The sequence below is a fragment of the Stigmatopora argus genome, chromosome 9 (assembly GCF_051989625.1).
Source record: "Stigmatopora argus isolate UIUO_Sarg chromosome 9, RoL_Sarg_1.0, whole genome shotgun sequence".
Taxonomy (NCBI): domain Eukaryota; kingdom Metazoa; phylum Chordata; class Actinopteri; order Syngnathiformes; family Syngnathidae; genus Stigmatopora; species Stigmatopora argus.
Window position 1 is genome coordinate 14,689,907 of NC_135395.1, and position 24,405 is coordinate 14,714,311.

Genomic DNA, 24,405 nt, shown 5'->3' on the forward strand with positions numbered 1-24,405 from the left:
TGTTGTTTCCTGGGTGGATAACCAAAACTGCTACCCCACCCATCGCCACAAAATGGCCTACGGGCCTCATGCGCGTCAACATAAAAGTCTGGGGAAATAATTCCAAAATAATTTCATGAGTTCGTGTGATATTGGCTACGTATCGTAACCACGCAGTGCGCACAATGCGTTCCCGTGAATAGAAAGAGTGTAAGTGTAACTGCTCTCTTATGCATGACGCAAATAGTAAGGGATCAGCGGTAAACGAGGCCACGCATTGTCTGCCCCCCGCCCTCCCTCTGCTTGTCAGGAAGCAAGTTGATTGGCCGAGGCCTAGCAAAGAGTGGCCGGGGATCCAAAACTGCAGGCCGCACTTAGCTTACCGTCAAAAATAAACCAAAAACAATAATACACTAAACGGAGGAGGGGGAGAAACACCAAAAGAGTCCGAAGACGACGTTATCAGGTAAATTTGCTTTAGGCCAGTCCGAATGGAATGTGGTTTAATTCGCAAGGGCCCAGTCGGCCGTAGCGGGCCTCTTTGAGCCTTCTCGAAAAACAACATGGACGTAATGCGGCAGAGGCGGCTCCGTTTAGCTTAGCAGGCTAGCTAGCCAGACGGAAGATGGTAGGTTCGTGTGGGCTTCAAATACATCAGCCGAGGCGAGGTAGTTCATCGCTTTCACCGGAGACGACGTTATTCGCGTGTCGCAGCGATCGATGGAAATCGGGAAATCATTTTGTGTTTTTAAAGTGTTTAACCATCGCACACATTTAGCAGCAATGCTAAAACAAAATGGCGCTGGGCGGATCTGTTATAGCCTGCTGGCTAGTTAGCTTCCGTGGGTGGAAAGCTGTAGCCATCCTTCATGAAAACACACCAGTACGTCTGCAGTGCATTCAGCGTGGCAAATCATCTGGATTTTTTTTTAAAACATCACAGTGGTAGTTCGGCTGCGCTGTTTGACTACGGACGGGAAATTTGCACACTAAACGCATATATTTGACAGTAATCGTACATTTTGAATTGACGATAGTGCATGATTTCCCCCCAGTGAAACATGCAGGAGTGACGATAGTGCATGATTTCCCCCCAGTAAAACATGCAGGAGTCCCACAGTGGCAATACTATCGGGCTTGTCCTGCCCACCTCGCAGGGCAACTCGCTTTTCCCAACGGAGAACTCGCCATCAGGCTCAACTGGCTCCAGGTGTATGCATAAATGAACTCAGGTTACCGGCGCTTGTAGTACTTGTAGTTGGCAGAGGACGGAGCCAGTGGTCAACAACATGCCAGCCCACTTCCCAGGTGCAAGACAGTGTGCTTCATAAACAATCATCAAGAATAGCAGAGATGCTCTTTCATTAATAAGGAAGGCTGTGCAGTGGACCTCTTTTTACTACTATTTTTTCAATAAATGCTTTCTAAGTTCATGTTCTCTTTGGGGAAAATAAAACACTTATGGAAACTGCGTGATGGTGGTTCATACAAAAGTTTTATAAGATTTTGGACGCTTAAAAAATAAAGTAAAAATGTCATTTTGCTATTTGCGTTCCGACTTTTTACTAACAGGGTCCATTGTTTTGTTAATGGGGGTGCAAAAAAGTGGAAATTCCTGCCCAAAATGGAGTATGAAAACGGAAACAATGTTTTATTAGTTTTTTTTATATTGATCTAAAAAAAAAGTCAATTTTCATTCAGATTTCTATTTGTTGATGTTATTTGTTTATTCAAATTTGGAAATATGAATTCTTTATGCTTAGAATTGGATTTAATAATATTTATTTGGTACGAGCATCTAAACAATGTACAACAGAAATTGAAATATTAATATTGATCTAATAAATGGCTACAAATGTCTGACTTTGTTTTACCAGAGGGTTCATTGCATTGATGGGAAGAAGCACATCTAATATGCTGTTTTTATCTTAAGGTTCTGCACATCAAATGTGAAGGTATTGTTAATATTTTTTGGATGCATGTTACCTGAACTCATTTTATACTCACACTTCCACTACTCATGCTTTATATCTTATAGTTTTCAGGGCTATTTTCTTTGGGTTAAATATGGACCAAGGAGGTGGTGTGTTGGAGTTACACACACAGGAGCTGAAGATGCCTCACGCTATGATCATGCAAGATTTTGGTGGGTGTTTATGTGCTCCTAGACTAGATGAGTTAACTTTTATAATATTTTCATTAATAAATTTACCATAGCAGTCATAGCATTATCATCTTATCCCTATTTCTTAAAAAAGGAGGCATGGAGCTGACCCAGTACAAATTGTGCGCCCATGTCTAGAAAGTAAAAGAAATAATAATGTAGAAATCTCTGTTCCAGGATTTCTCTGTGACTTTTGCATTTGATCGCAGGTTTTGTCAAGATAATCCAACTTTCTTTTCATAAAATATTGTACGTTAAGTACAGTCTAACGTGTCCAAATATTTGAACGTGCGAGATTAAAAAAAATCCTCTATATTGTGGGCTAATATATTTTTAATCATTTGTTTTGGCCTCTATCCCAACTATGAGTTTGAAGACATTCAAGATTTGAGGCGCACCATCTTTGGCTTTATTCTAATTTTGACCCGTCTTTCAAGTAACGGATCTTATTTGAACAGTTGCAGGGATGGGTGGCTTGGCACACATTGACGGGGATCACATTGTGGTGTCCGTACCCGAAGGCATGCTTCTTTCCGACGTGATGACGGACGAGGGCATCCTCCTGGAACACGGGCTTGAGGTGGAGGGCCTCGAAACTCAGGTGGTCGAAGGTCTGGAGACCGAGGTTGTGGGAAGTTTACACGGGGATGTGGAGGGACTGGAGGCCGAGGTGGTCGACGGGCTGCAGACGCACGTGGTCGAGCTGGAGGCCCAGGTAGTAGAAGGTCTCGAAGGAGATGTCGAGGTGGAGGGTCTGTGTGAGGCGCATGTGGTCGAAGGACTGGAAACCGAAGTGGACGTGGAGGACCTGGAAGCTCATGTTGTGGAGGGCCTCGAGGAGGAAGTGGAGGTAGAGGGCTTGGAAGCAGAAGTCGTGGAAGGTCTGGAGGTGGATGTAGAAAGCCTGCAGGCTCAGGACATGGACGGCCACGAAATAGGGGAAGAGGACATGGTGCACTCAGAACACAGTGTGATTATGCCGGACAATATCTTAGGAACAGAAGTTGCAATAGAGGAAGCTTTGGAACACCACCACGTGCTCACCTCGGACCTTATCCAGGATGCCAACCACCATGATGACATGTCCGACCAGGTGTTTGTAGCGGAGCTTCTCTCGGACCACCAGGATAACACTCTTGACCACCAGCTTGTAGCCGAGGGCTTGATGGTGACGGAGGCCAACACAGAGACCATCATCCACCAGCAACTTCCATCCGAGGCGGTTTCTTTGCAGATGGATGAGGACGACGACGGCAGGAGTAGCTCCGAAGATTACCTCATGATTTCATGTAAGATAGTCTTTGGTGTACAACGGCGTTTTGGAAGTGTTTCCGTTAGGGGTTTGAGTTCAGATCTTTTTGCTCTTTAGTGGACGAGGTGGGCGAGAAGCTGGACATAGGAGACACCCCTCTAGAAATTAGCACTGAGGTGATGGAAGACAAGGAGGGCAAGGAGGAGGATGGCGCAGAAGTCATCAAAGTCTACATTTTCAAAGCTGAGGCAGATGATGATTTGGGCAAGTGGCCAATCCGACTAGCACATGCTCTTTCGATGACGTGCGTTTGGAAATAACCTCAATTTTTTTTCCTCCAGGGGGAACCGAGGTGATCACTGAGGATGATTACCAAAATGGCCACCCCGACCTCGAAGCTGCGTCGTCGGGAAGACTCGGAGTCGGCCGCGACAAGATGGTCTACATGGCCGTCAAGAAGCATCCAAAAATAGAAGAGGAGGAAGAGGAGGACGACGACGAGAGCGACGACGATGATGACGATGACGACATCAGTATGTTTTTCAGTGACTGTCACAAAAGCTTTGGTGCATTTTCTTTTAATTCGGCCAAAGGCTAAAAACATCAAAAGCTGTCAAGTTCACGATAGTCGGCCGCTGGCTGTGTGCAGGTAATACAATAGAGCAGGTGAAAAACGGAGCTTCGACGCAGTTCCTACAAATCCGAGAAGGTTTGGCCATGAACCGTGTCCTCAAAGCAAAAGCCAAGAAAAAGAAGAAAGGGGACATCCGGCAGTGTCAAACCGGTAAGAAAGGGTCACGCTCTTTTGTTAGCGCTCGATCTCAATAACTTGCGAGTTGACTCCTCTTTCAGCTGTCATCATCGGGCCCGACGGCTTGCCTTTGACCGTTTACCCGTGCCACATTTGCGGGAAGAAGTTCCGCTCACGAGGCTTCCTCAAATGCCACATGAAAAACCACCCGGACCACCTCCTGAAGAAAAAGTACCAGTGCACAGACTGCGACTTCACCACCAACAAGAAATTGAGTTTCCACAACCATCTGGAGAGTCACAAGCTGCTGAGCCACAACAGCGAGCGCTCCCCGGAATACACGGAGTACACGCGGCGCTATCACGAGTCCAGCCCGCTGGGCTCGGACAAGCTCATCGTCAAGGACCGCGAGACCAAGCTGCATCACTGCAAGTATTGCGACTACGAGACGGCCGAGCAGGGCCTGCTCAACCGTCACCTGCTGGCCGTGCACAGCAAGAACTTTGCGCACGTGTGCGTTGAGTGCGCCAAAGGCTTCCGCCACCCGTCCGAGCTGAAGAAGCACATGCGGACCCACACGGGCGAGAAACCCTATCACTGTCCACACTGCGAGTTCCGCTGCGCGGATCAGTCCAACCTAAAGACTCACATCAAAAGCAAGCACGGCGCCGACCTGCCCTTCAAGTGCAGCCACTGCCCGCAGGCGTACGCCGACGCCCGGGAGCTCCAGCGCCACATCGAGATGGTGCAAGGCCACAAGACGCACCAGTGCCCGCACTGCGATCACAAGAGCACCAACTCCAGCGACCTGAAGCGGCACATCATCTCGGTGCACACCAAGGACTTTCCCCACCAGTGCGACGTGTGCGAGAAAGGCTTCCACCGGCCCTCGGAATTGAAGAAGCACGCCGAGACGCACAAGGGCAGCAAGGTGCACCAGTGCCGGCACTGTAACTTCAACGCCCCCGACACCTTCACCCTGAGTCGCCACATCCTGTCCCTCCACACCAAGGAACTGCCGTTTAAGTGCAAGCGCTGCCGGCGAGGCTTCCGACAACCGGCCGAGCTCAAAAAACACATGAAGACGCACAGCGGCCGCAAGGTTTATCAGTGCCAGTATTGCGAGTACAACAGTACGGACGCTTCGGGCTTCAAGCGCCACGTCATCTCCATTCACACCAAGGACTACCCCCACCGCTGCGACTACTGCACCAAGGGCTTCAGGAGGCCTTCGGAAAAGAGCCAACACATAGCCAGACACCACAAAGACATATTAATGTAACGCCATCATCACACTTCAAATCGCCCCACCCCGTTTGCACCCCAGTAAATCTGTGTCACACAACCGGATGTCATTTTAGTGTATTAAAAATAAACAAAAAAAAAATAACATCAACAACAACAAAAAAAGAACGGTGTCGTAGGCTGTTGAAGGCAACAATGTTATATTTGCCCTTCAGTGTTGTCATGGGTTTAAACTCCTAAAGCCAGAACACATTTTAGATGGGAATGAAATCTTTTGGGGTTTGGGGGGTGCACTGAGTGGGACAAGTGTAAATTGTTTTTGTTTTTTTTTTGCAGAGAATCACATAAGAACATATATTCAGGGTTTCAAATGTCTATATTTTTATACCCACTCGGCTGAAATGCTGCAGGAGAATAACTTTCACGGAAAAAAAACGAAAGACGCAGGTTCATGAGCATAATATCAACTATACTATCTTTATTGCCCAGTTTTAACACCAACCTAGTGATCAAGCACCATGAAGGCGTTTTTTTTGCGACACTCACCGACACGACGCACCTTAGCTCAGTTTTTCTTTTCACCTCTTTACCTCGCTTACCTGACCGCAATTCATTCAAAAAATGTATTCAATGTTGAATCATGGTTTGGGGACTGATACACACCGGTCAAGTCTAACACGTATGATTAAGATGGTGCTACATAGGCTTTTAAGAATTTGGTTAAGGGTCGGCGTTGTGTTCGCTAAGGATCGAAGCGACCATAAAGCGGGTTCCCTGTGACGCGTTTAACTGTACGGTTGCAATCATGCCTTACATCTGTCATTTTTTTCCCCTCCCCTAAGCACTGATGAGCAAGTTCAGTTTGAAAAGAAGTTTTTTTAATTTTTTTTTTAACTCAATGATACTGTACCGATACCATTCTCTCATGGCGTTCGGGTCAGTAGAAGGCACTTTAATAACGTAGTTTTTTTTTGTATTTTAATTACAAATGTGTTTGGGTTTTTATGTATATGGACGAATCTACATATGAAATCTTAGTAAATGATTACACGGCCTCGTGAGCGGGTAAATGTTATCTATAGCAAGTGGGCACAATACCGTTTTTGTGGCAAGTGACGGGTGACGCGATTTATTTTTCGGTTCCATGGCGAAGTGTTTGGGTTTTGTGTTTGCTTTGTGCTCACTAACAAATTTGCCACACCTTCAACCTCCCAGTCCTCTACGTAAACCTAGCCCAATCCCAACATATGGGATTATATTCTCGTCGGTGGTCATCACAATGGCATTAGTCTATAAGTATGCACAGATGCTGTCTCCATGGAATTGTGGTATATATTAAAATCCCTGCATTTCATATACCTTAATCTATATTTCCTTTCGGTCTGATTGTGGATAAACTACTGGTGGGAAGAAACCAAAATAAACAAATATCTTTTTAAGCCTTATGTCTTTTCTGGTTGGTAAACCCGCATCCAGCCGCAAAATAGTATTCAACGTGGTGTTCAAAACCAAGTTTTGCGTCGTTAAAATTTGAAAAAGCCACGTGTAGCTTCATGTTCAATCTTTTTTTTTTGCAATTAATGAAATGAAATATTTAATATTGCTTGCCTGAATGGACTTTCCAATTTATGTACACTAAAACTACAGAATTGACTACAGCACCTCTTACAAACAGACATGTCAGCCTGTACCCTTTCCTGACAACATTTCTTGCATTCTGACAAGGTTGCCAATGGCAACCGCCAAGGTAATACTACTGATCAGAATGCTGGTCATAAATCTCCCCTTTATCTCACCGCATCATCTCAGTCCAACTTGAGAGGCTGTCTTATAAAGGAAGCATTACAACGTCCGCGTCGCTGCTGTCACAACTCAATTATAAGTTTGTTTGGTGTCCCAAGTGGTATCTCAAGTAACTTGATAGTAGGGTCACTACTATCTCAAGGAGAAAAAAATCCTTGCACACACATTTCATGATCTCAAATGACTGCTTTCAAGTATTATTATGAAACAGCATATGAACACAGTGTCAAATGATTTTAGTAGCGATGTTTCTAATCCAATTAAGTCTTCATGTTATTTTCAGGAAATCGGAATAGGGTAAAAATATTGTTTTTTAAAATATATTTCTATTGATGGCCATTATTTACAATGCTGGAACAAACTTTCCAGAATGAAGAGAGAGACAAAATCATAAACAAAACAGTTAATCACATTGAATGAGCATTGAGTGGCATTTGAGGAAGCCTCGTGAGCATGAATTTCTTTAATATAGGTTTATTAATGTAAAAGTAAATATCTTAAAGGTAATTTGTGTGCAACCTTATTTTGCTTTGCAAAAAAAATGTTTTCACTTCGCTAAAAAAACATTTCCGTCCTAATAACTCTTTTTATATGGCTATAACGTTGAAAAAAATACAGATCATTGGTATCGAATCAGAACTTTAAAATGTGGTGACACAGAATTGCATGCAAAAAATGAAAAATGTCATTGCGGCATCCCTAGTTTTTAGTATTTCTATTTACGTCACAAACCAGCTCAACAACAAATATGTTATAATTAACAAAAAAAGGCATTTCCTTGAATTTATTTACGATATACACACTAAGAAAAAAACCCAAAACTAGAACAATGACCTTTCTGGTCCAATACTTTGCAGTTACGGCCCACAAATGGATGGAAGACAGCAAATGGCACCCAGGCTGCAATTTAGACACCTCTACTTCAGTGGGGGATAACTAAAAAAAAGACCTTACACGTGAGGTTTTACATTTATTTGATGTGCTTTCACGTGGTGTTGATGATAAAAATCCAGGGACACGTGGCGACGTGCAAGGAAAAGTGATGATCTGTCGTCAAACCCAGCAGTAATTTAATCATTTCAAATCCGCAATTTTCCATAAACCCAAATATTTGGATTAGTCTGGACTGCATGTGATTCAAGCTCATGTTTTTGCATATTGCCGTGAAGGGAGCCACGGCGAGCTGGGACTTTAGCCACGGAGCCCTTTTTTTGGCAGGCAATCTTGACACATTCCGCACCCCACTTTGGCCCATTTAGCAAGAGGGAAGCCATCCAGATTTTCTCAGACAAGGCCTCGTTGCTTACAAATAGATTGGACGGTCCTGCGGGAAATCAGAATGCACAAGACAGACAGAGTCAGCAAAATAAAAATAAAAAATTAACTGCTGATGACTGATAAAAGACAACTATTGACTTGGAGGGCATCGGTTCATCTGTGTTAATCTCCTGGTGGCTTTCAATGCGTTCTTTAAATTCACTAACAAAGTTTTTGGGCCTTAAAAGCCAAACAGATGGACGATAGAAAAAATTATGAAGATTGTGAACTCTCTTGGGGATTGTTTATTTTCTTTTTTTTTCAGTTTTTGCTTCATTATTAAGTAAGTGGAATTATTCACAAATATGAAATACTTCATTAAATGTCCATTTTAGCAGAAAGCATCAGAGAAGATAGACTGGAATTGGATTGAAATAACATGGGAAATGCTCAAAATGCATAAGAATCTTTTAAAAATGTTTACTTAGTATTATACACGATAAAATCCTGCACATACAATGAACAATAACGTTACTGTTGAATAGAAAATACAATTTGTGGTCCCAAACATGGGAAATGCTTGAAATGCATAAGAATCCCTTTTTTATGTTTACTTAGTGAATTATACACGATAAAATCCTGCAAATATAATGAAAAATAAAGTTACTGTTGAATAGAAACTCGAATTTGTGCTCACAAATTGCATTGCATTCGCTAGATGTCACTATAATCACATCTTGCAGGTAATAAATTCATTATTAAATGTTCTTAAATGTATTTTTGTTCATTGCAATTCACACATCATCATTATTTTCCATATTTTTATGGGAAAAAAACGATTAATTAATTAAAAAAAAACATGTCCCTAATAACACGCTAAGGATGTTGTTTATGTTGGTATCGTTTTTTTAAATTCCTAATATTTAAATTACTACTTACGGAAGATGTTCAATTGATTCAAACTGGAATGAGTAGAGGATTCAATACCATTGACGGAGATGGACGTCCAATCCATTTTGCCTGCCATCTTCTCCCAATCCGCCCCCCAAAAATTAGACTGGACGTCTATCGTCGTCCATTAAACGATTGCCGTATAAACGGTTAAAAGCAATTTATCGTGGGGGTCGCGCGTCATCGCTCGTGGGCGTGCCTTATCGCTGGAATTATGTTCCACTAAGCCGCAGAAGAGCTCCAGTGTGACACGCGCAGGCGAGATGGAAACCGTTCGGATGTTCTTGTACAGCTTCCTCGTCTCTCACTACTTGTGGAAAGTGGGCTTCATCTTGTGGCTCTTCATCAACGGGACCCCCACGGACCTCACTAACTATGGAGTGCCTCAATGAAGTTGGCGAGGACCAGCGCACCGATTCGCGTCCGCCTCCGGGTTCGAGTCCGAGTCGTTGGTGATGGACTGTTGTGAAATTCTTGCGCTTCCTCTTCTGCAGGATTTCCGTAGGAAATCTTTCACGTTAGACTCGAGGCTGACATGCACCATCTTTTGGTAATCATGGAGTAGCCAGTTTTTAGTTTAGTGCGTGCGTAAACGGCTTGAACCTGGCAGTTTTTGATTTGATTAGATTTTTTTAATTATTATTATTATTTTTGGTGGGGCTGTTCCATCCGTCCATCGGGTTGGTTCTCGCCAAGTTGAACTTTGTCAGCCATGGCTCTGCCAGATAGCAGCATATCCACGGAAGAGCTCCCTTTCCCGGAGATCGTGGAATTGAACGTCGGCGGCCAGGTGTACATCACCCGCTACTCCACGCTCACCAGCGTTCCGGGCTCCCTTTTGTGGGAGATGTTCAGCCGCAAGTCGGCCAAAGGCCTGGCCAGGGACACCAAAGGGCGATTCTTCGTGGACAGGGACGGCTTCCTGTTCCGTTACATCCTCGATTACATGCGAGACCAGCAGCTGGTCCTCCCGGACCACTTCCCCGAGCGCGGGCGCCTGCAGCGGGAGGCCGAGTTCTTCAACCTGCCCGAGCTGGTCAAGCAACTAGCTCCCAAGATAAGCAAGCAGAACTCCCTTGGCGACGACGGCTGTCCGAGCGACCCGGAGGACTCCTCGCCCGGGGCGGACGTCGCCCGGAACCTGAGCGCCCTGGGCGCCCTGGGCGCCTTGGGCGCGGTGGCCTGCGCCGGCCCACCGCCCACCTCGGCGGACGGGGGGAAGACGTCCGGCTTCATCACCATCGGCTACCGAGGCTCCTACACCTTGGGCCGAGACAGCCACACCGACGCCAAATTCCGGCGAGTGGCCCGCATCATGGTCTGCGGGAAGACGTCCCTGGCCAAAGAGGTCTTCGGCGAGACCCTGAACGAGAGCCGCGACCCGGACCGCCCGCCGGAGCGCTACACGTCCCGCTACTATCTGAAGTTCACCTTCCTGGAGCAGGCCTTCGACAAGCTGGCCGACACCGGCTTCCACATGGTGGCCTGCAACTCCACGGGAACCTGCGCCTTCGCCCACGAGCAGACGGACGACAAAATCTGGACCAGCTACACCGAATACGTGTTCTACCGTGAGTGACGCTGTCCAACCTCCCCTTCGTGCCCCCCGTAGCCCTGTCTGCAAGTGTCCCCTTCCACTTTGAGCCCTCTCTCAAGTAGACTGTATGTAGATGTTCTGCCCCAGACTCCACGCAATTCTTCCCACGAACAGTGACTCTTTGAACCTTCTCCCACCCCTCACCCCTCCTCCAACCTCCAGCTTTAGCCCCCCGTCCCATCTAGCTGTCTGCAGGAAACGGACCTTTGGCGTGCAAACCCTCTTGACATTCCATCCGCCTCCTTGAATGAAGCAAAACTGTTTCTATGATTTCGCTTTGTTCAAACTACTGGAAAAAAGGGCTTCAAATGAGTGGTCATTGGGGGGGGAGAACATTTGGGTATCTCCAAATACAATTTGCGATACAAGGCTCTCCATTACGGACCACCTGGGTCAAGAAATCACGCTTCTACGACACAATTATTGACGATAAAAACTTTATTATTGGAACGTTCTTTGAAAGAAATGTGTTTTCATACTTAACCCCTTGCCCCATTGACAATGATAGACGTCTAATTCGTTTAAACTGAGAAGGCTGGCTTTAAACGCTCATGTTTGAGTGCCATTGACGGCGCTAGACGTCCAATTCATTTGGACTAGGAGGGAAGGAAAAAACATAGTTAACATAGACACTATTTCAGTGAAAAGTTTTGGTCTCGTTAAAGATTTCGGTATTGAAACCTTTGTATAACAGCAATACTATTTTATTGCATGGTTGATTGCCATTGACGGCGCTAGACGTCCAATTCATTTGGACTGGGAGGGAGCGAAAAAACATAGTGAATAAAGAAAGTATTTCAGTGAAAAGTTTTGGTCTAGTTAAAGATTTCGGTATTGAAACCTTTGTATAACAGCAATACTATATTATTGCATGTTTGAGTGCCATTGACGACGCTATACGTCCAATTATTATTGGGACGAATGTTCCTTTCGACGATGAGTTAAACGTAGATGCCATTCCAGTGGTTGATTTTGATCTAGTGGACCATTTTGGAAGCGTAGCCTTTGTAATATATCATAATATGGATATATTGTCCCAGCCCTAGTGGCCATCTTATTCTTCTGAGTCGAAATAAATCAGTTCGATAATTCAACTTCGAGGGGGACGCGAGCGGTATAAGACGCAACATGTCCTGGGATTTTACATCCCGGGATCGTGCAGGGGAGATATTATTCATTAGTTTCAAAGATATTGTCATAAAAGGCTAAAAAAGAAAAGCAGAGATGGTAGTAGTAGAAAGTGCATCGATTGTGCAACATGAGCTTTTAGTCGTTTAATCAGGCACGCTAGAACGGACGCGAGGGGGGTGAGAATTGCGCCACCAGGTCGCTTAATATTTGTCGTTTTGTTGACGTTCTGTGGCTCGACAGAAACGGTTTCATGTCAATATTGTTTGAAACTGTTGTGTAGTTGAAGTGAATAAACGGGAACGGTTCGATGACGCTTTATAGTCAGCCTGTGTCCGTTTTTTTTTTGTTCTGTGCCGTAGCTTTGCCGCTGCTCGAGAAAGGTCAGCACATCGTAAACATACCTCAAACTCCAACAGCTGAAAACACAGTCTGGAAAATAGTTGAAGCACACACGCTCATGTTATATGAACAACTATTTAGTATGGGAAATATTTGGCCTTCAGGGTTTTCGTCTGATGTTTGTTGTGAAATGTGTGACTAAACATCCGCGTCAAATGTTAGAGCTGGCTGCAAAGACGTTGAAAACAAGTGTTGAACTAAAAGACTTGTCCAATAAAAGATGTTCTTTCTTTTTCATATGTATTTGGGATCGGAAATGTTGTCTCAGATTCGCATTCAGTGCAAACAGGAGGGAATTTTGTTAAAAAATAAACCGGATTAGTATCCTATCTCATCTAGTCTAGTGTAAATTTGACAAGTAAGGATATAAGGATTTTTACTACTAACCAAAATGTTAACTTTTTAAATAATTCATTAACGGTGATAGACATTCAATCCATTTTGACTCAGATTGAACAAACGATGTCTGCCAACCCCCCAGGTCAAATTGGATTGGACGTCAATCGCTGTCAATGGCATTGAAACATGATCTCTTAATATAGTACTGTGCAAAGATATTGTAACATTAATAACTACTTAAGGGTGACATTTTTTGACACGTGAAAGTTACATAGAAATTATAATTAGGTCAATGTTTGAAAAGAAACAGACAAAAGAATACCTTAAATAAATATTCTGTAACAAATGGTAAAATAATTGATTCTCATACTACACTTTGAGAATTAATGCTATAGACAATTCTCACATAGGCGCCATACATATTTTTTATTACACAAATTAATGCATAAAACAAAGTGGGCAGATTACAATACAACTTTGAACACATTTTTTTTTTAAAAACTGGGCATTTAGAGACATGATAAAGCCACTCCAAAACAGATTGTGTAACCCTAATTTTAGCCAGATTATTGGTTCCAATTCTGAGTAAAAACAGATTTTGTCTAATGTCAATAAAAACCGCATCAAACTGGTGGCTATTATATTCCAGTTGAACAACAAGTTATGTACTGGCGAATGTACCGTAGGTGAGATAAATCCTTGTGTAAACCTCTGACTCATGTAACACAAGATTATCACACAGCAGCAATTCTCCACGCGGAACCTGATCTTTTTTTTTGACCAAGATGAAAACATTCATCAGCATTGGGAACCGGCAAATGAGAACGGAACAAAACAGCCGCAAAGTACATAGGGCTCCCCTCTTGGAAAACAAAGAGTCCTCCGGGAACGAGTCTGTGTTATGCCTGCCGTGTCTCCAAAAGCCTAAAGCAAACAGGCAGCATTCCTCTGTCACTGCGCTCGGCCTCGCGCCCCAAAAGGAAAAGTTCAGTTTTACAGCCTGCTGAATCATAATGAAGTAAGATTTATGCAGAAATGGCCACTGGTGTCAAACTTAAGGCACGGGGGCCACATCTAGTCCATCGCATCATTTCGTGTAGGCATATGCACATAGACTTTATGTTTGTTTGTTTGTTTTGCAAGAATGAAATGTAATCATTTCAGGGACAGTGGACAGCTATTCAAAAGTTGGCCCTTGAGACCTTGACACTTTATAGGGCAAGTTCCTATTTTTTTGGACATTTAAAACAACTTCATTAGTAGAAATTACTTTTTTTTTATGATGAAAAAAAATATTAATCTTGATTGTATTTTTAAATATTGGCATTTTTTATAATTATAAATGCATGGATGAATTAGTACATTGATTAAAAAAAGCTAAATTAACAGTTTCTGGGATGGTGGTCACTATAGTGGGCATCTATTCTACCTCAGATCCTAAATAAAAAGCATGATTTCCCATCATGTAATCAGATTCCTATTCCTAAATATTGAAAAAAAAGAAGACTACACAGAGTGCAACATTCTCAAGGACTTTACAACAAATTCACGCCAAGCTACTTTGACAAAGTCATTAGCACAAAGTTGCAGAGTCACGTGTAAGGTGTGAAATTTTCCCCTCTGGTGTCTTAGCCGGCCGCCATTTTGAACCGACGCGGGACTTGACATTCAACAGTAGACGAGCTGGTCCTTCTCATCCCGGGCCCATCTCGCCGATTCGTTGATTGCCGATTACGTAACGGCTACATTTGCACGTTCCATTAAAGCGGGGAGAATTTGCACTTTACGATTCAGCTGCGAAACCCCAAGGCGGAAAGAAAATATAGGGACCGGTCTGTTCTTGCCTCCTCCCGGCGGCCATTCGCCCCTCGTCACGTTCCCCCTGCTGTCATTGTCATCCACATGGCAGAGCGGCTTTCGTATGATCGCCTTGTTTCTCAGCCAGCTGGGTCAGCGATTTCCCTATTTGGATAGCAGGAGGGGATGTACATCAAAGGGGAAAAGGGGCTTGGAAAGTGGGCCGAGGCGGGGGAGGCGAAAAGACGGAAAAAAGGAAAGAGAGAGAGAGAGAGAGAGGGAGAAGTGAGGTGGGGATAAGAAAGCATTTTGCAAAGAATTTCCTCCTTCTTAAAGCTATGCCTGCATGAAGTAAGACTGTTTGTTCTTCAGAGAGGAAGAGACAAGTGGACTCCAAAAGACTGGCGTGCGATTGTGTTACACCAAACAGATAAAGAGCCATGAGATTAGCCGACATGTTACATGAGTCATATCGATTTACGATAAAATGACATCACCAGAAAGTAAGAAATTTGATATTTGCATGACAGTGAGTTAGTTTTATTATAAAAACCAGGTTTTCCAGGAGGGGACTTGTTGGCCAGAAGACTGAATTTCACGCTCGTTTTTCTTTTCATCTTACCGCACATCCAGTAGCACATGTTTATTTAGGTTGTGGCTCATCTGGGGCTAATCACATGGACAAATAACCATTTGTATTTGCATAAGTGTTCCATTTTTGTGGCAGTGTGCGTCGCGAAAATAGATCTAAAAAAATTACACATTGTGCAGGATATGTATGTTATTTCTAAATAGATGGAACACGGTAAACAATACTGCATATTTTACACATACTCATAAAAAGTGTACTTAATTAATCAAAACAGCCCAAAAAAGTTGGGTTTTGAGAATCGATACATAAACAGCCAATGGATATACCTCCCAAACTTATAACGTAAGAGTAGATGCTTTATTTAGTGTCCATACCAAGAACAAGAACAAGTGTGACCTTTAGTGGTCTAAAAAAGTAGTTGATAATTAATATGTGGATAAAGTTTATAAATCGTGAATGATAACATATGCCTGTTTTTAGAACGGTGCATCCATCACTAATCAGGAAGTAGCTCTCAGTTTCCAAAAGGTCGGCGACCCCTGCATTAGCCTAACATCACCTACTGGGATAGGCGCCAACTCCTCGCCGCCCTGAGCAGGATAAGTGGTGTCGAGAATACTTAGATGTATAAAATTCGAGAGGTTAAAAAGGAATCCCCTTTTCCCATTTTCTCTCCAAACACAAAGCATGCATTCATTTTTGGGGTGATTCTAGGGACATCTTAAACAGGCAGCTGCATCAGACATTGACAGCATGATGCTCATTCAAAGCACCGGGCTGCAACCATCTGCATCTCTTTGCTTATTCATGCCTTCTCAAATGCTTCAGCTGCCACTTTGGGATCCGTAAAGCATCCCGTTATGTTTGGCAGTCGGAGAACAGGTTCCTCGCCTTTTTGGGTGAGTGCGCTCAGAGTTCGGGGTGCTCCAGGGGCTGCGCTAGGGCAATGCACTTCCCACTTTACCATTATGCTGAGCAGGCATCTGGTACCAATGAAGCCAAGACAAATCCAGACCGGACGGAAGATGTGTAGTTATGCCAATGATTAGGAGCTGTGATTGTCTTGTTTATAACTCGTCCTTGTCATAATACATTTATATACAAGCATATGGCACATGCTCCATTTTCATCCACCTTTCCCTCTTGATAGCAATAATCAGGAGATCGGAGCATCTATGCTACTTATAAACTGGGAGGGGAGAGCAACAACTAACGTTGGCAATGGGAGTCCCGGCTGTGCATTAGCGCTATCATTTTCCCCATCAACATGTGACTCAATTGCGTAAACGTCTGCTCGCTTGTGTTGCATCGTTGAACTATCGAGTGCGCATATCGCCCTTGACGACAAACACCCACGCTCGCATGTAAGCTTCCGTGCAGCCGCGTGCGACAACACTGGCTCCCAGCATCTTTATCTCATTGTGCGTCAGATTATTTTTAGTGGACCAGGCATTGGGCCAGATGTGTACCTACACTGCACGGTTGTGTCCTCCAGCATGAGTACATGTACTTCCCCAAATATGGTCAATATGTGTGCCAGGGTACGCAGGGGAAGTCAATATGACATTTTTGAATTGGGGTACATGTGAGAATGTTTTTTTTTTATAAGTGGGACTGACGTTACATTAAAGATCAGCAACCATTAAGTGTAAAGATGTTTAAAAACGTATGTTTTTGTTCATTGCGGATGGTGAAATCGGGCATTTTATATTAGTGGCCTATGAACGCTTGCTCTGTCTTGAACGCGACCATCAGTGGCAATCTCCGGTACTGTAAGATTTTAAAATAAATTCATTTTAACACCCTGGATCAGGGGCGCTCACACTTTTTTTGCTCCAAGATCTACTTTTCAATGCATTTAGTTCCACAGACACTTTAACCAATGGGGGTTGTGCTGAAACGGGAAGCACCTGACTGCAATCCACTGATTGCACTTCTAACATACCACATTTGTGGAAAGGTATCACACTTGACTTACTGCAGGGGTGTTTAAACTTTTTTGCTCCAAGATCTACTTTTCAAGGAGTTAACCTTCCACAATCTAACTTTTTACAGGCCACTGACAAAGCTGAGCAATTATGTAATGATATACCTCACATTAGACTCTATCAACACGAATGGAAGCGGAAGCGGCAGGGATTTTGTTCCTTGTGTAGGACTAGGATTTTTACCCGTTTGTCTTAATCCATTCGCTGCCATGGTGGTCCTATCAAAACGTGGTAGGGTCTGCCCTCCTTGTTCAAATGGCAACTCAATTTCATTCTATTTACGGTGACTTGTGATGTTGGAAGGAAGCCTAATTTCTTGGCATGTTAAGTTGATTGAAGACTAAATGGTCCATAGTCCACCCACAGTGCAGGTGTGCACCTACTGAGAAGGAAATGGACCAAAATCCCCACCGCTCTTGCAAAGGATCCTAAATGGCATTTAAATTATGAGAATGAAATGAAACAATTTTAAGGGGGTGCTAACAAGGGAGTTGTAGCAGATTTGGTATTTACAATATTCATTGCTTTCTCCCTCTCCTGGCTGCTACACAATATTGCCTCTTGCCCCACAAGAACCATCGCTGTGTGCCTAAGAGAAATTTATGATTGTGCCTAGCAATGGCATTAGATAAACTAACCGGTCTGGGGAGACTGGTGGCATATTTTGTGAGAAAAAGATCAATAAAGATGCAAATGGGTTGAGACAATCTCAAAAGAAACAAACAAAGAGGCAAAGAGAAGACAAAAATGACAGTTTGTGGGACTTATATATCTCTAAAACATTTATTTTGAGCTTTATTTTTAAATGAGCTATTTTACATTTTACTCATTCATCCATTCATTTTCCATACTGCTCCTCCTCACAAAGGTGGTGGGGGTGCTGGAGTCGAACCTAGCCAATTTTGAGCAGTAGGGACACTCTGAATTGGTTGCCAAGCAACCACAAGGCACAAAAACACCAACAAACAGATGTGCCATCGCACACAATTTTTTTTTCCAGCCAAAGGAAACATGCAAAACAAGCTTTTGTTTTTGAAAGCTGGTACAAGTGCGTTTGACACGGAACATTGTGCACATTTGTAAATGATGCTTTGCCTAAAGGTATGTCAAGGTGTAAGCAACAGGTTGGAAATGTGTCACTGTTAGCTGTTGCTAGGCTGGGATTCACCTCCCAGCCATCTGGAGACTGGTTTTCTAATCTGCCGGTCTAATTATCAGTAATCTGAAAGGGTCAGCCTTGTCCTTGGTACTGCAGTCCTTCCTCTCGTCTTGTCTGCAGCGTGAAAAGAGATGAATTGAAGCCCTTCGATAAATATGCCACGTGTGTCCAAATATTTCCTTTTGTCCTCAGACTGAAATGAAAAGCTTTATTAGTTAGATAAATGATGGTTTTTCTTTCACTCCAACACTCCGTAGGACAGCAGCTCAGGCATCTCGTGCCGTTTTGTCCCTCATTTTGTCAACATGATCTGGTCTGACAGCATTGTAATTGCTCAGAGTCTACCGACTGCGCACTAACGAATTTTTGATTCTTTTCATCCCGGCATGTAAATTTAGAGCCGTGTCAAAACGTCTAATTACACGCCCACGTGTTTGTGCTCTGATGGTAATCAAAGAGAAAAGCCTGTCAGTGGTAAGACTAAAGGTGGCCAGGCCGAACATACGAAGCATTTCACAAAGCACATGTTACGTTTCGTGAGCTACACACTCAGTAATTACATGGAAAACAGTTAATAGGGGCCAAAATGTTATGAGGGGCTCTATATAGGTACTGTACAGTCACACACTGTGGATGAAAGGGTTTCTTACTGCTCTTAGACACGTAACAATCCACTTTGGCTCTGCCTCCTGAACACCGTAGAGACGTTTCCATGGTGATGCCGTCATCCTTGTGTTTGCCATTCTGCTGTCGTCAGGTCACAAAACATCAGCAGATACATGGAAGTTTTCTAAAACATGGGTTAATGGTCATTCTAGAATTAGAGTTACATGCTGTTCAATACATTTGAAGTCATATAGCCAAATATTGTAAAAACAACCAAAAATCATGTATTTTTTTTACTGTGTCTGTATGTTGAGCTAATCAAGCATCTTATAGTTCATTTCTTCAATATAAATTTGAAAACTAAATGTTTCTTGGTGAGAATTGGGAACATTTTGGCAAATGTACCTCGTCTGTCGAGCGTCAGAACAATTAAAAGGATTTCCGTTTTATGGCACAACGTGGAATGCCACTTTTGAGGAAAACTGCCACATTACTGCCAGTATTTTGCTCGCAGGTGTAGGAACAGTCCTCTGAGATGTTCCATTGTTTGACTGACATTTTGAGGGCTGATGTTGAAAGAAGATACAATTTGGACCTCCACTAAGCATTGTATTGTGCAAGTACCCTTCAAATGCTGCCACTATTCAACACACTGCTCAGCCTTTTCAGCAAGCGCACACATTGCTGGCAGTGAAGCTTTTCTCAATTAGCATTGTGCTCCTTTATCTCCGAAATAGAAGAAAGTGTGTGCATGGTGTGCACTTCACATTTAAAATACTCAATGTCTATGTGGCAGTGCAAATTTCATTCCTTGTTCCCCATTTAAAACTAATTCTACTAAAAAATATAACAGAAAATGTTATGAATAATAGAGTATACTATAAGGTGCTAGCAAACCTTGAATTTTTCTTCTTCTGTCGGTTCTATTGAAAACCAATTCATTATTACAGTTGCAATATTAGTTTTTCAAAATGAATTAGAATGAGTAATGTATTCCATTAGTAGCTCCCGTGCTTGGAACTATGTGGTTTGACACAACTAATTTAGATAATAAATGAACCGTGTAACATGTGTTAAACATGTGTGCATTTTCATTTTATGGAGGCATTATTTTTATCTGAATGAATCTCTTGTGAGCTCACATAGCTTAACTCTTTTGCTCCCATATTTACTGGGAAAGCCTGGAAATTCAACGAACCACTACACCATCGGGTGGCCATATACAAAAGGACGCCTAATATCCGAACATTTACTGCTATTGAGGAGTATAATCGACAATTAAGTTTTTCAATCGTAAATATCATAGTTGACGTTGATGCTCCTTTATTTTGAATTTTAAACTCGCTAACATCATTGCGATTATTGCAGTATTAACCCTATTTTTCAAGGTGAACAACATAACAAACCTTCCCAAGGAGGTTCTTTGACATTAAGGTGCTAAATGTCAACGGCGTTAACACAACGGAGCTGCTAATAGCAAAAATGATGGCGACGGCGCAGCGTGACACATTGCACAGATTGCCAGAATGCCAGAGTGCTTATGTGAGAAAGTACACTGGCTTTTGCATACATCCCTGCAGAAGTGGCCTCTGGGAGAAGAAAAAAAAAGGTTGAGTGCTCCCTTTTGCTGTTCTCCTTCACAAGGCTTAGCGATGGAGGAAATTATGGAGCCCATCCCCCATTGGATTATTCCTCCGACACTGCTAAACCCCCATACTCCCACGGCCTGGCATCCTCAAACACATATTCATTACAGCTGATTTGAAATGCACTGTGCACACTTAGGCGGCGGGTGGAGAACATGTTCCTCCTTTGCCACCTTTCTTTCTTTTTTTTCTTTATGTCTTTATCTATAACCACTTTCAAATGCCTGGTCATGCACCGAGTATAAAGACATCCACACACTCACATGAAAACTCCCACACATTAACGACAAACGCATAAGGTGGACGACGTTATGCCTCGTGGACTCTGTCACGTTGATGTGCGGAGAAAAGACATTAGTGTTGCACCGATAAGGCACTAAAAGGACGACAGCGGTATCTGGAAGTATTACAGAATATGAACTTTTGGAAATTGAGTTTCCAACCACTTGTCGCCTTTTCCTAAAAACGCAAGCTACGGACACCGCCTTGATGACAGACGTGTGGCAACAAATCACCCATCTGTTGGGAATTGATATGAATTTATCTCTAGTAGACTGAACGTTCGTCATGTGCTGCCATCCCTCCCTCTCCAAGTAGATTGGACATCTAGCGCCATCAATGGCAAATTATAACTGAAGTGAAGTGTGCGACCAAGCCATGAGAGTGAATTATTTTATAGTTAAGTGAGTATGTAGTATTGCAGTATTCCTTCGCAATAGTATTGATGCAAAACTACGGCCGAACAATCAATAGGTCTCTTCCCATCCCCTCAAAATGTGTCAGATTCAAATGTTGGATGGAGTCATTTCTTTGGGAAATGCACCTATATTGTGTGACCAATGTTTTCTCGTTGTGTTTTGTTGGTATGACAACAAACACCATTTGATAACCATCATTAATGAGCTGGTAATAACTTCAAATAATTAAATATGTCCCCGTACCTCATCGGCCCTATCACACTGCCCTGCACATGGTGATTTAAAAATGATAATACTAATGACAAAATTAGTCCTGAGGCCAAGACCAGTCTCGAGAGTTACAACACTAGAGAACAGAAATGAAATCACAATAAAGTGCAGCTGGGGTATGAACAGAAAAATGTACTACATAATGTGCAACTATTCACGCAAAGATGAGATTCGGTCTATTGTCAAAAAATGACTCCCTCGGCTTCAGTGAGAGGCTTTCACATTATCACGTACTCATTGCGGCATCGGGAATATACTCATTAGGTTTTGTCTTCTATTCCTATTGTCTGATTTTAGGGGTTATTTGGCCCCTTAAAGTCTCTCCAGCCCCTCACTGAGAGACAAAACATCTGTTATTTTCCAGCCACATGATGTACTTCGATTAGTCATACAAAATTTAAGCAATTATTTTGTTTTGTTTTTTAATTGGACTTATTACAAGGCAAAACATGTCCGTTATCCAGCAATCTTGCTTCGGGGAGGAGATAATTAAAGTTATTATCTCCCTACATTGTAATTTCTTGAAAAATATTGGCATAGCTTTTTTGCAATGTGGTAATTTTGAACGGCAATTGGCAGCCATAATTGCTACAGTTTGAGTGTTAAATGCTCAAATGTGTTTATACTTATTTCTTTAGTTGTTCTTTGACTGGGCAATTGCGCATTATTTTTGGAAAACTTAAAGTACCTCCTACAGTACATGACCTCTGACTGTACTCATGAATGTTGCACCAATACAACATTGGTATCGGTGAATACTAAGAAATAATGTGCAAAATGTATGTTTGGAGAACTAGTTTCCAACCCCTGGTTGCTCTACCCAGATGATCACCAGCTACACCCAAAATGATGATAAATATGCAATCATGTGGCGACCAATCATCCATTTACTTCAAATGAGTTACCACTGGTAGAAAAAATGGAACTCGAATATGATACACCAGGTTTTTTCATGGGATAAAATATTAATATATCATATATACATATACTAATACGTAATGCAACAATGAGTTAACGAGGACCCCAAAACAGCTATCTTAAATGAAACAACATTGTGTTTATTTTTTTCTTCAGGTGGTTCATCAGTGATTCCCAAGGCCAAAACAACTCCAGATTTCCAGACTCTCCCTGAAGAGACCACACCCCAAATTGAGGCTGAATCGTGCTCGGCGGAGCCCAACAGTACCGCCAACATAAGCTATAGTGCTCGAACCCAGAGCCTCCCAGAAAGTAGCAGCCTCCCAATACCGGACATACAACCACCACCAGTACCCAAATCCCCTCCCCTCACCCCACCACTTCCTTCTCCATCACTTCCACCAGGAAGCCCCGAACTCCCCCCGCCGCCCCCAAGCGTCCTTCTTCAGCCACCGCCCTCCCCCACCACCGCCAGTCCTCCTTCAACTCCACCTCACCCCAAAAGCCCCGATCGCCCGAGCGACCGCAACCTTAAGACGCTGCCCCGTCTTATCCTGCGAGAGAATGGCGGCCCCCCAGTGGGGGTCAATGAAGATGAGGAGGAGAGGAAGATGCTGGAAGAGGATCTGAAGAAATGCATCGACGACTTCAAGAAGATCCGCATGCCCAAAGTTTTTCCAGATCGCAAGAGGCACTGGCAAAATGACTTGCTCAAGAAGTACAATGCATAGCATGAATCCATTACATTACGTCCATTTTCTAGAGATAGTCCACTATTTTACAAGTTTATCTATCGCACGCAAGAAAAAAAATGTTCCTCTGACTCTGAATGACATGCGCTTGGCTTCAAACATTAAATATTTTCAACAGTATACACCATTGACATTGTTTTGATGTTATTTCCAAAGCGTTCATTATACTATGCCATTTTCAAGAACAAAATCTGGGGGGGTTGGTCCAGTTCAAATATGGGGAAATCAATTTTTCCTGAACAAATGATGACTTTTGAAAAAATATTAAAGGCCACTAATTTGAATGTTGGTGCCATTGACGATGCGAAACACCCAATCTAATTTGACACCCAATGAGTTAACAAACCTGACCTGAAAATGACCGAACATCAACAGGAAGTGTCCCAAAATAAAAAAACTATCAAAAAAATATCAAAACCACCATTTACTAATATCCTGCAAAAACGGTAGAAAAAAATACCCCCAAAACAAGAAAAAAAATTAAACCGCTGAAAAATACAACAAACTAAACCATTGACAGCACTAGATGTCAAATCCATTTGAAGTGGGATGGTTGGCAGCATAGAAAGGTAAAGGTATGCGATTCAGTAGTCAGGTTCCTGTTGACAATCATCTAAAATGTCTCAAAATGTTTCTCTCTGAGACAGGTGATTAAACAGCTCTGCGGTTTTATCCATTTTTATGATTACATTAACTTCCAGCCCAGGAAGAGTTCAGCCAGAGAATGCAGTGTAGTGCAAAGTAAAATGGCTTCCTATCAAGGCCGGCTGGAGTGGCGCATTATAATGACATAACTGTGTGAACCTATGCATGAACTCATAAAAATGAGTGGTGTGTGCATACATGTTCGACGGTTGCATTTCCCATTCACCTTCTCGGGCTAGTCACATTTGCATTGCAGTCTTTATTATATAATATTAGACACTTGGGACGTGATATATGGATACACGAATGCAGGTCTGACATCGGTGCAGGATATAACTCCATTTTGCAAGCAGATCATCAAACAACATTTATTGATGTCGTCTTTTACTGGAGGTAGCAATAAAAGCCTCCATAGATGACATTTGCATAGACACAATAATTTGTGAACGGGGAAAAAAAGTAATGT

General features: G+C 42.9%; 2 protein-coding genes across 3 annotated transcripts; both read left to right on the forward strand.

The window, feature by feature from the left end:
* The first annotated feature begins 238 nt into the window (after positions 1–238).
* On the forward strand, positions 239–6,749 carry LOC144082375 (zinc finger protein 711-like). Of its 2 annotated transcripts, none has more exons than XM_077609502.1 (8): positions 239–445; positions 1,857–1,934; positions 2,018–2,125; positions 2,602–3,432; positions 3,513–3,659; positions 3,737–3,961; positions 4,045–4,179; positions 4,248–6,749. In XM_077609502.1, the coding sequence occupies exons 3-8, from the start codon at positions 2,047–2,049 to the stop codon at positions 5,426–5,428; spliced, it is 2,598 nt and encodes an 865-aa protein (XP_077465628.1). In that variant the 5' UTR covers positions 239–445; positions 1,857–1,934; positions 2,018–2,046; the 3' UTR covers positions 5,429–6,749. The 2 variants fall into 2 exon arrangements, with proteins under 2 accessions (XP_077465628.1, XP_077465629.1); XM_077609503.1 differs by having other exon boundaries at positions 242–445; positions 3,737–3,928.
* A 2,876-nt stretch (positions 6,750–9,625) lies between these two features.
* Positions 9,626–23,421, forward strand: LOC144082783 (BTB/POZ domain-containing protein KCTD12-like). Its single transcript, XM_077610181.1, has 2 exons — positions 9,626–10,973; positions 22,699–23,421. The coding sequence occupies exons 1-2, from the start codon at positions 10,115–10,117 to the stop codon at positions 23,271–23,273; spliced, it is 1,434 nt and encodes a 477-aa protein (XP_077466307.1). The 5' UTR covers positions 9,626–10,114; the 3' UTR covers positions 23,274–23,421.
* Positions 23,422–24,405: the final 984 nt, after the last annotated feature.

Bases quoted from the DNA above. Each gene is read 5' to 3' on its own strand.
- LOC144082783 (XM_077610181.1), top strand. From the start codon at position 10,115: ATGGCTCTGCCAGATAGCAGCATATCCACGGAAGAGCTCCCTTTCCCG. The intron at 10,974-22,698 runs GTGAGTGACGCT...TTTTTTCTTCAG, and splicing joins CACCGAATACGTGTTCTACC to GTGGTTCATCAGTGATTCCC.
- LOC144082375 (XM_077609502.1), top strand. From the start codon at position 2,047: ATGGACCAAGGAGGTGGTGTGTTGGAGTTACACACACAGGAGCTGAAG. The intron at 3,660-3,736 runs GCAAGTGGCCAA...TTTTTCCTCCAG, and splicing joins TGAGGCAGATGATGATTTGG to GGGGAACCGAGGTGATCACT. The intron at 4,180-4,247 runs GTAAGAAAGGGT...CTCCTCTTTCAG, and splicing joins CATCCGGCAGTGTCAAACCG to CTGTCATCATCGGGCCCGAC.